The sequence below is a fragment of the Corapipo altera genome, unplaced genomic scaffold, assembly GCF_003945725.1.
Source record: "Corapipo altera isolate COAL_440 unplaced genomic scaffold, ASM394572v1 RXGC01000072.1, whole genome shotgun sequence".
In the NCBI taxonomy this organism is placed as follows: Eukaryota; Metazoa; Chordata; class Aves; order Passeriformes; family Pipridae; genus Corapipo; species Corapipo altera.
In genome coordinates this window covers 917613-928016 of record NW_020884943.1, presented here as the reverse complement: position 1 = coordinate 928016, position 10404 = coordinate 917613, and the positions used below count along the sequence as shown (strand labels likewise).

At 70.0% G+C, this 10404-nt stretch overlaps 2 protein-coding genes across 4 annotated transcripts in view; one reads left to right on the top strand and one right to left on the bottom strand.

Annotated features, from left to right (window-relative positions):
- The window catches only part of NUP160 (nucleoporin 160), a 31456-nt gene extending 31223 nt beyond the window's left edge, over positions 1–233 (bottom strand). For both annotated transcript variants that reach the window (XM_027662088.1, XM_027662087.1), the window contains exon 1: positions 31–233. In XM_027662088.1, the coding sequence (XP_027517889.1) occupies positions 31–233 (203 nt within the window). The remainder of the gene's footprint in view (positions 1–30) is intronic.
- Positions 234–4328: 4095 nt separating this feature from the next.
- On the top strand, positions 4329–10394 carry PLEKHG3 (pleckstrin homology and RhoGEF domain containing G3). Of its 2 annotated transcripts, XM_027662106.1 has the most exons (16): positions 4329–4637; positions 4726–4826; positions 4934–5003; positions 5092–5138; positions 5216–5366; positions 5525–5659; positions 5752–5934; positions 6108–6200; positions 6287–6373; positions 6488–6521; positions 6608–6715; positions 6890–6964; positions 7055–7093; positions 7212–7219; positions 7306–7491; positions 7962–10394. In XM_027662106.1, the coding sequence occupies exons 1-16, from the start codon at positions 4362–4364 to the stop codon at positions 9525–9527; spliced, it is 3159 nt and encodes a 1052-aa protein (XP_027517907.1). In that variant the 5' UTR covers positions 4329–4361; the 3' UTR covers positions 9528–10394. The 2 variants fall into 2 exon arrangements, with proteins under 2 accessions (XP_027517907.1, XP_027517906.1); XM_027662105.1 differs by having other exon boundaries at positions 6890–7093.
- The last annotated feature ends 10 nt before the right edge of the window (positions 10395–10404 follow it).

Below are 10404 nucleotides of genomic sequence, written 5' to 3'. Positions count from 1 at the left end.
GGGGTGGGGTGGGCGGGTGCGCGCACTCACCACCGCACCCATCGGTTCCTGGTGGCGGCCGCGAGCTGCGCGCTCTCCTGGTAGCAGAAGCCGCCGGCGCTGTCGGGGTAGCGGCCGGCGGGGAGGGGGGCGGTGCCGGGAGGCACGAAGAGCAGCTCCTGCGGGGGCCGCGGCGGGGCCCGCCCGGCCGCGTTCAGCTCCAGGCAGCTCCGCGCCGCCAGCGCCGCCGCCATCTTGAGCCGCCGCGTTCCCGCCTCGGCCGCGCGGGGCACGACGGGAACTGCGGGGGAGGGAGGGGCGCGCCCCCTGGCGGGCGGGAGGACGGGGGGCAGGAGGGAGCGGGGCGCCCCCTGGCGGGCGGGAGGACCGAGGGCAAGAGAGAGGGGAGGGAGAGGGTCCGGGGAGGGGAGAATGGGGGGGTTTGGGGAGGGAAGGAAGGAGGGGGAGAGGGTCTGGGGAGGGGATATGGGCGAGGGGATATCTGTGGAGGCGGAATACGGGGAAGAGCGGTCCAGGGAGGGGGTTTGCGGAGGGGATTTGGGAAGAGGGGAAGGGAAGGAGTTATGGCAAGAAGGGGCTCTGGGGAGACGGGAAGGAGAGAGGGATTTGGGGTGGGGAGTTTGGGAAGGGGGTGTGGGAAGGGTCCATGGGATTCGGGGCAGGTCCATGGGGGACGGGACAGGATCCGGGTGTGGCTTAGTGGGGGTGGTTACAGCCCCATGTGCCCCCAGCAGCACCCATCATCCAGCCCCCAGCACCCACCCGTGCCCACATCTCATCCCGGTGAAGGAGCCGCCACCATCCTGGCTGTGTCCCGCTCCGGCTGCTGGCACAGCATGTGTTCCTGTGCTGGCAAGGGCAGCGGGGACCCCACCCACCACCCCACGGGTGCCACACGTCCCCCCACGATGCCACGCAGTGCTGGTGCCGGGCCTGGCCGTGTTCCCGCTCCACTCGGAACAATCCAGCCTTTGAGCGGGATCCGGCGCCGGTGGCACAAGGCTCCCGCTGGCAGAATGGGCCTATTCTGGTGGCAGGTGCCGCAGGGGGCTGGGGTCTCCAGCTGCCCCCTCAGCTTTATCTGGGGTCAAAGACCCCTGTGGGGCTGTGGGAGCCGTGGGGAGCTGGTGCAGCCGGATTTGGGGGCTCAGGCATCGCGGCAGTGCCAGAGCAGGGCGCTGGCGACGGAAGGGGCAGAGGTGGGATAGAGGGGGACTGGGTGTACCCTCCACCCTGCCCCAGCACCGGGGGGTGCCCCACATCCACCCCACGGCTGGTGGCACGTGGTGCCCGTGGTGGGGCAGTGACCCCACGGGTGCCCTGGTGGGTGTGGGATCCCCCCACGCTGTGCATGGGTGCATCCCGGAACAGCATCAGGGCCGTGCCAGGACAGTACCGGGACCGTGCCAGGAATGGGTCAGGACAGTACTTGGACCATACCGGGACCTGGACTGTACTGGGACAGTACCTGGACTGTGCCAGGACCGTGCCAGGACCTTAGTGGGACTGTACCGGGACCATACCCGGACCGTACCGGCACCGGGACAGTACCTGGACCACACCCGGACCGTACCGGGACAGTACCTGGGCTGTACCGGGACCATACTTGGTCCGGACAGGGACCGGGACAGTACCGGACCGTGCCCCACACGCCGCCCAGGCTCCCTGCCATCCCATCCCGCTCCCATTCCCGGGAGTCCCCGTTCCCGGGGCCGGGCGGGGCGGCCACTGTCCCCGCCCCGGGGCGCTCCCGCCGCTTCCTGCGGGCACGACCGGGACGGGGCGGGACGGGACGGGCTGGGGCGGCGGCGGCGGGAGCGGAGCGCGGTGAGTCCGGCCCGGGCGGGAGCGGGGCACGGCCGTGGGGGCCGCGGGGGGGAGCCGGGGGTCCCCGCCGGGCGGGAGGGGGCGGTCCCGGGGGTGCCCGGCAGCGGGGGTCCCGGCGAGGCAGGATCCGGGGGTCCCGGTGGGGCAGGAGCCGTTGCATCCCAGTGGAGTGGGATCCCTGAGACCCGGTGGAGCAGGATCCGTGGGTCCCGGTAGGGCGGGAGCCGTTGCACTCCCGTGGGGCAGGATCCATGGGTCCCGGTGGAGCAGGATCCACGGGTCCTGGAAGGGCAGGATTCGTGGATCCAGGGATGCCCGGAGCTGTGGGTGCCAGTGAGGCAGGAGCTGGGGGTCCCCACGGGAGCTGTGGATCCTGGGGTGACCAGGGCTGGGTCCCGGGGGGTGCAGTGGACTGGGGGCCCTGGGAGCGCTGGGAAACTCCCGGGACAGGCACCCACGGAAACGTGGGGGGTCCCCAGGCCCAGCCGGAGCGTGCAGGACAGGCTGCGGCATGCGGGGTGACCCCTGGACGGGGTTCCCGTTGTGGAGTGGGGGTGCCCCGCGCCCCTCCGTTGGGATTAGGCGGTGGGACGCCACGGGCGCCGGGCACTAAGAGGCTTTGGCAGCCTCGCGGAGTCGATGCCGCCGTGTCCCGGGAGTGTCTTGACACGGGGACCCCCGTCGTGCCGGACCCCCGGTGTCCCCGCGGGCGGGAGCGCCGGCGCCCAGCCCGTGCCCGCCGGGCCCGGCGGTGCCAGCCGGGGCCGGGAGCGACGGCCGCGGCAGCTGGGCTTGGAGCCGCGGGGACCTCCCCGTTCCCAAGGCCGCTGGGATTCTGGAAAATGCCTGGAAATGGTGAACCGCCTGCCCTTATATGGCTCCGGCGGGCTGGCGCGCCTCGGCCCCTCTCCCGGCGTGCCGTGCCGTGCCGGGATCCTGGGAAAACGCCGTGGGCTGTGCCTCGCGCCCCAACTCCCGCGCTGGAATGTGCAACGGGGCAGGCGGATCCCACGGCGGGGAGAAAACCCCACCTCCCTCCCGCCGGCACCGGCACAACCCCGGCCCCTGCCTCAGTTTCCCCCACTGGGGAGTTTTCGGGAGCCCCCCGGTTGCACCCAGGTCGGCACTCCGGGGGCTGGGGGTACCCGGGGGCTGCGGCGGGTCGGGGGATGAAAGTCAGAGCTAATCCCCCCCGGAGCAGGCGGGAGCCGGGGGGCTCTGGGCAGCCGTGTGCCCACCGAGGTGACACTGGGGGAGTAAGAGGATCAACCCCCCCCGCGCTCGCCGGGGCGGGACGGAGGTGGCCAGAGGGCCGAGGCGAGTGGCCACGGTCCCGGTGACGTGGGAACGGCGCCGTAATCCCGGTGCTCTGAGCGGATTAGGGTGGCCGGGGCTGGCCTTTGGGGACGAACTGCAGTGGCCACAAATCCCTGGCCGGGTGTCACGTGGGGGAGCCCCCGTCTGGTCCCCCAGTGCCACCTGGGAGTCCCCTCTTGTCCCCCAGCAGAGTGGGATGGGGGTCAGAGCGTGCCAGGGGGGATGCTCGGGCACCCCGGTGTCACGGGCTGCCAATGGGGCTGGGTGTCCCCCTGGAGTCGGGGTACCCGTGGGGCCGGGTACCCCATTGCTATAGGGCTAAGGAATTCAGGGTTTGGAGGGGCTGCTCACCAAATCATCTGGGGTGCCCAGGAGGTGCCTCACGGCAGAGCCAGCTGTGCCAGCACCCAGGATCCCAGGCTGTGGCACCGCTGGGGCTGTGGGGCTGGACCTCACTTGGGGAGCACCACGGTGGCTTTTTGGGGGGCTCCTGGCGTGCTTGGGGAAGCCCCGGGGAGGGCGGTGGCAGGATGGCGGCCAGGCAGCACGGTGGGTGTGGGGAGGCGCCGGCGGGAACCGGCCTGACCGGTTGGGTGCCGGTGCTGGGGGTGCCGGGGGGCTCGGGTGGCCATGTCCCCGGCACAGCACGTGGCCTGGCTCAAGGTCACCGTCCCCAGGGCCACTCTCCGGGGTGACCGGGCTCGGTGGCCTCGCTGTTCCGACGTGCTTTGCTGCCAGCCGCTGTTTCTTGGTGCCTCAGCTGTGTTGGTGGCACTGAGCAGTTTTGGTGGCTCGGGAGGATCCCGGTGGCACCGGTGGTCCGGAAGGGCGAGCCGGCACTGAGCTCACCTGGAAGGTGTCCCGCGGGCGCGGCGCTGACGCACAGCCCCGCTGGGTGGGGGCAATGGCGCTGGTCCCACCTGGTCCCAGCACAGTCCCCGAGTGTGGGGTGAGGAGGGGGGGGCTGAACCCTCCGTTCTCAGCATTGCAGTGGGCTGTGCCGAGATCCCTTTGTGCTGTATCCGGGGACTTTCAGGGTTGGGGGATGCTGGCACCCCTTGGCATGGGGGGGGAATTTGACCGTCAGGGCTTTTCATCAGGGTGACCCCCCCTTGGTGCTGCACACCACCCAGATTTGGGGGATCCCTGCACCCCCTAACCCCGCCACTCCCCCCGCAGAGCCGCCCTGTGCCCCGCCGGTGCCAGGCGATGCCGGGATGCCAGTGCCCGCTTGCCCACAGCGCCCTGCCCTGAGCCCGGAGCCCGGCTGTGCCATGGAGGATCCGGCTGGTGCCGTGACCGAGCCGTGGGCCGAGGGGCTCCACAACACCAACAACAATGCGGCCCCGGGGGGGTGGCCGGGTGCCCGCAGCGGGCACCCTCTGGCACCTTTCGGGGGTCCTGGGGCCAAGCCCAGCTACCTGGACCGCGTGGTGCTGGAGATTGTGGAGTCGGAGCGCACCTACGCCCGTGACCTGCGCAGCATCGTGGAGGTGGGTGCAGGAGGGGCACCCGGGGGGACACCCCTCGGGTGGGGTTTGGGGTCTGGGGGGCATCACTGCCATCGTGGGTGCCTGGCAGGGTTACCTGGGCAAGATCATCGACGCGGAGGAGCCGGTGTTGCGGCCGGAGCAGGTCAGCGCGCTCTTCGGGAACATCGAGGACATCTACGAGCTCAGCAGGTGGGGGAGCAGGTGCCACCGGGGGGGGGGATGTGGGGCACTGGAGTGCCACCCTGTCCTGTGAGTGGGGGGGGCTGTGGTCACTCTGTCCCCTCTGTGCCCCCCAGCACCCTCCTGCAGAACCTGGAGAGCTGTGCCAGTGACCCCGTGGCCGTGGCCGTGTGCTTTGTCACCCGGGTAAGGGCGGGCATGGTGAGGGGCATGGGGGGCTCCAGGGGGGCACTGGAGCCGTGCCAAGGTCTCGCCACGCTCCCTCTGCCCGCAGAGCCAGGAATTCACCATCTACACCCAGTACTGCAACAACTACCCCAGGTGAGTGGGGGCAAAGGGGGGTGAGCAGGGAGGTGGGCAGGGGTGGGCAGGGGTCTGAGCCCACTCCCTGCCCACAGCTCCGTGGCAGCACTGGCCGAGTGCATGAGGAGCAAGGTCCAGGCGCGGTTCCTGCGGGAATGCCAGGAGCGGCTGCGGCATGCACTGCCCCTTGGGGCCTACCTGCTCAAGCCCGTCCAGAGGATCCTCAAGTACCACCTGCTGCTCCAGGTGAGCGCCCGGAGCATGGCACGGCACGGTGTGGGCACCCACTGTGGCACGGGCACCTGGCACAGGTTCCCTGGAGCAGTCCAGGCACTGGCAGGGCACATTCCCCTGGCACACGACGTTCCCGTGGGCACTGCCCTGATGGCACGTGCTGTGCCCAGGAGATCGCCCGGCACTTCGAGCACAAGGCGGGGGACGACTACGAGCTGGTGCTGGAGGCCATTGACACCATGACCTGCGTCGCCTGGTACATCAACGACATGAAGCGCAAGCACGAGCACGCCATCCGCCAGCAGGTGGGCACCGGGGGGTCACCGCTGCCAGGGGGGCACTGGGTGGGCGCTGTGGCAGGTGTCCTGATGCTTGTGTCCCCTGTGTGTCCGTACAGGAGATCCAGTCGCTGCTGCTGGGCTGGAAGGGGCCGGACCTGACGAGCTACGGGGAGCTGGTGCTGGAGGGCACGTTCCGGGCGCAGCGGGTGCGCCACGACCGTGCCCTCTTCCTCTTCGACAAGGCCCTGCTCATCACCAAGCGCCGCGGGGACCACTACGTGTACAAGAGCCACATCCCGGTGCGGGACAGGGATGGGGCACTGGGGGGTGCTGGGCATGGGGGAGCCCACTGAGTGCCGGGGACCCCGGTGGATGCCAGGGATGGAGGAACGGAGTGGGGGTCAGGGACCTCGGTGGGTTCTGGGGTGGGAGTCCTGGTGCATTCTGGGCATGCCGATGCCTCTCCCTGCAGTGCTCCTCGCTGATGCTGATCGAGAGCACGAGGGACTCGCTGTGCTTCAGCCTGGCGCACTACAAGCACGGCAAGCAGCAGCACAGCCTGCAGGTAAGGGGGCACGGGGCATTGGGCACCCTGGAGGCCCCCCCTGGGAGCCCCCTGCCTGACCCCAGTGCCCTCCCTGTTCCCCTCAGGCCAAGAGTGTGGAGGAGAAGCGCATGTGGACCCACCACATCAAGCGGCTCATCCTGGAGAACCACCACGCCACCATCCCCCAGAAGGTGAGGTTGAGGTGGATGGCACCTCGGTGCCACTGGGCACCCCCCAGCATGGCGAGTGGGGGGCAGCTGCACCCTACCTTCACCCCCATCTCTCTTCATCCTCCCCCCACCTAGGCTAAGGAAGCCATCCTGGAGATGGACCTGTTCTGTGAGTGGCACCGGCATCCCGCCATTCCCTCCCTGCCCTCCTCTGTCCCCCCCCGTGTTCCCCCGTGTCATCCCCTGTCCCCACAGACCCCCCGCGCCTGCCCCGCTGCAGCCCTGAGCGCCTGAAGAAGAGCTGGTCCTGCCAGCCCCTGGGTGACACTGCCACCGAGCCACTCCAGGGACGCCGGCAGTCCGGTGAGAGCTGCGTGCCACCAGTGTCCTGAGTGTCCCCCGTGTTCCCTCTGTCCCCAATGTCCACACCGCACCACCTCCACCACTTACCTGGGCCAAACCATGGCTGGGTGACACCAATGCCTGCAGGGAGGGTGGCACCGGCTGCTGATGGTGTCCCTGTCCCTGTCCCCACAGAGCCCTTCCAGCACCAGGAGCACATGGAGACACTCCTGGAACGGCTGCAGGGACACGGGGGGCGCAGGCAGTCGGGTGCGAATGGCAGCAAGGCTCGGGGATCTCGGGGTGCTGACAAGTTTGGGGACACAGGGGTGATGCCGCTGTCACCTCACCTCCCCACAGAGCCCGCCAAGCACAACCTGTGGCACCTGGGCGAGCAAGGTGAGCTGGCAGGGCTGCGGCACCGGTGTGACGGGCAGAGGGGCGGCCAGGGGCTGTGGGGGCAATTTTGGGATGCTGCACCCCCCTAATCTCTGCTTTTCTCTCTCCTGTTTGGCAGGGCTGAAGGTAAGGCTGGGTGTGGGTGGGTTGGCATGCCCGGTGCCCCCCAGTCCTGGCACGGTGTGCTGAGCCCTGCCCTTGCCCCCGTGCAGCATTCTGGCAGCGATGGGGCACTCCTGGAAGGGGGGGAGCCCTCCCAGTACCCCAGAGCCTGGGCAGCAGCTGAGGGCATGGTGGAGGAGGAAGAGGAGGAGGAGGGAGAGGAGGCTTTGGGCAAGGACTTCCAGGAAGAGCTGCCTGAGGCTGGGAATCTGCTGGTGGAGCCCCAGGAAGAGCAGGTACCCACCTTGGTCCCCCAGATCGCTTCTGGGGTACCCCATGTCACTCCCAGGGCACGCAGTATAGTGCGGCATCCCACATCACTTCCTGGGCACCCCACATCCCTCCCTGGGCAGTACCCAGTGTTGTTCCCGGGATGTTTCCATATTGTTTCCAGGGCACCCCACATGACTCCCAGAGCACCCAGTGTCACTCCCGGGGCACCTGGTATCACTCCTGGGCCCTCTATATTGTTTCCAGGGCACCCAGCATCATTCCCAGGGCATCCCACATCTCTTCTAGGGTACCCCACATCACTCTCAGAGCATCCCACACCACTCCTGGGGTACCCCACATCAGTACCAGGGCACCCTGTGTTGCTCCCGGGGCCACTGCAGGGTCCCAAGCTGTGGTTTGGCTGGGACTCCCCCTGCTTGTAGCACCTGGGTGCCCCCCCAGTTTATGACACCCCACCTTTGCTCTCGCCCAGGCCGGGGGACACCCACGGGTGCTGGAGGGACCCAAACGGCCGAGCAGCTGGGGGCCGGGGAGCTGTGAGAAGGTCAGTGCAGCCTTGCAGCCCCCACCTGGGGGTCCCCAGGGACCCAGCACCCACTCACCCGCTGGCAGCGCCACAGAGCACCGTGAGGTGCCAGAGGCACCCAAATCCCCATCCCCGGCGGGGCCCCCGGCGCAGCCCAGCGGGGACAGGGAGCCAGAGCGCGCTGCAGAGGATTTGCAGGTGCTTAGCAGCGAGGAGGAGGAGGAGGAGGAAGGAGAGGAGGAAAGAGCTGCCAGCATCCTGCCGCCCTCGGTGCTGGACCAGGCCAGCGTCATCGCCGAGCGGTTCGGCGGCGGCAGCAGCCTGTCCCGGCGGAGCAGCCTGGCACTGGAGGGGCCGCTGGGACGCGCCCCCAGCCACGGCGGCAGCACCCTCAGCCTGGACGGGGGCCCCCCGCTCGAGTCCGGGGAGCCCGGGGGCTCCTGCAGCACCATCCCCTCGCCCGAGCCCTTCGCCAGAGCCCGCCGGGAATCGCTGCTCTCCAACCGGGACCGCCTGCTCCTCGACAAGATCAAGAGCTACTACGGCCACGCCGAGCACCGCGACGCCGGTTTCGGGGTGCGCCGCCGCGAGAGCCTCTCCTTCATCCCCAAGGGGCTGGTGCGCAGCTCCGTGTCCCGCCTCAACGGGCTCCCGCGGCCCCCCGGGAGCCCCGAGCCCCCCGCGCAGCCCGAGGCGCCGGAGCCGTGCCAGGAGAACGGGGTGCAGCCCTCCGAGCCGCTGCTCATCCTGGAGGAGGATGATGTGGGCGCCGGGGGGTCACCCCCGGGGCCTCCCCCCCAGCTGCTGCTGACCCCCCCTCACCTGGGCACCAAGGTGTACCAGCTGGCACGGCAGTACAGCCTCCGCATCAAGAGCCGCCGCGCCGGCGCCCGCCGGCCCCCGCTGCCGAGGGAGGACGGGAACCCCGCTCCCAGCACGCCCTCACCGGCTGCGCCGCGGGACGGAGGAGGGCTGGCGGTGCCCCCGGCCCCGTGTGCCCCCCGCAGCCCCTCGAGCCCCGTGGGTGCCGAGCCCTTCGCCTGGCCCGACGTGCGGGAGCTCCGTGCCCGTTTCGGCGCCCCCCGGCCCCCGCCCGTGAGCCGCAGCCGCTCGGCGCCCGAGGGTCCCGTTCGGGGCGGGCGCCCCGTCGGGAAGGAGCGCGGCGGCGGCCGGAGCCGGAGCGCCGAGGCCAGCGGGGGATCCGACAGCCCAAGCCCGGCGCCGGCGAGGCACAGCAGCGACGGGGCGCTGTGGGTGGCGGCAGAAGCTCCCCTGGGCCCCGGGCAGCGGGTGCTGGTGCTGGAGCGGCTGCCGGAGCCCCCCACGTACGTGCAGATCCGCTCGCCCACCACCCGCGAGAAGATCTGCCTGAAGGCGGTGGTGGAGCGCTGCAAAGCCTACCAGGCTTCCGAGGAGTACCGGCGGCGCTGCCCCGACACCCCCAAGCCCCCCCGCCACGGCCTCGTCAGGGACCTCCGGCAGAAGTTTCAGAGCCTCGACGCTGCCAGCTAGGAGGGGGGACGGGGAGAAGGGGCATTCTGTGGACCCCCGGGGGAAGGAGCACCCCATGGACCCTCAGGGGAAGGAGCACTCTATGGACCTCCAACTTACCTGGAAGAAAGGGCACCCCATGGCCCCCCATGTTCTTTGGGAGAAGGAGCACCCTGGGGACCCCCAACTGGCCCAGGAGAAGGGGCACCCCATGGATACCCCCAGCCCTTCTGGAAGAAGGAGCACCTCATGGACAGCGAGCGTGTCCAAGAGAAAGAGTATCCCATGGACCCCCAACGTACCTGGAAGAAGGGGCACCCCACGGACAGCGAACTTGTCCAGGAGAAGGAGAATCCCATGGACCCCCAACCCACCTGGAAGAAGGGGCACTCTGTGGACCCCCCAATCCACCTGGCAGAAAGAGCACCCTGGGGACCCCCAATCTACCTGGAAAAAGGGGCAGCCCATGAACCTTCCCCCGTGCCCAGGACCAGTGCCCCCCCCATGTCCCCTCAGTGCCCCCCAGGCCCCTCCCCCGGCGCCCAGCACTGCACCCGGCTCGCTTTCATATCTTTATTAGAAAAAAAAAACCCAAACTGAACCCAAAGTTCCTCTCTGGTCGCCTGCCCCCCCCCCCCCCCCGAGGTGTCTTGGCCCGGCCGCGGGGTGCAGGGGGGGTCCCCCCACCCCGGCTGGGGGGGGCACGGGGCGGGGGGTGCTGGAGAGGGGCCCCCATGGGCCGACGCTCTTTGGTTGGTGCCCGCGGGGGCCGGGGGGTGTCCCCCCTCTGCACCCACGTGCTGCGGGGGGGGTGTGTGTTTATGGCTTTGGGGGGCACCCGCGCACCCCCCCGTGTGGGTGCTGGGTGGGGGTCCATGCACACCCGTGCCGTGCGTGC

Excerpts from the sequence above, each read along its gene's own strand:
- PLEKHG3 (XM_027662105.1), top strand. The coding sequence starts at position 4,362 with ATGCCAGTGCCCGCTTGCCCACAGCGCCCTGCCCTGAGCCCGGAGCCC. Across the intron at positions 4,827-4,933 it reads GACATCTACGAGCTCAGCAG|CACCCTCCTGCAGAACCTGG; the intron begins GTGGGGGAGCAG and ends TGTGCCCCCCAG. Across the intron at positions 5,367-5,524 it reads AGTACCACCTGCTGCTCCAG|GAGATCGCCCGGCACTTCGA; the intron begins GTGAGCGCCCGG and ends TGCTGTGCCCAG.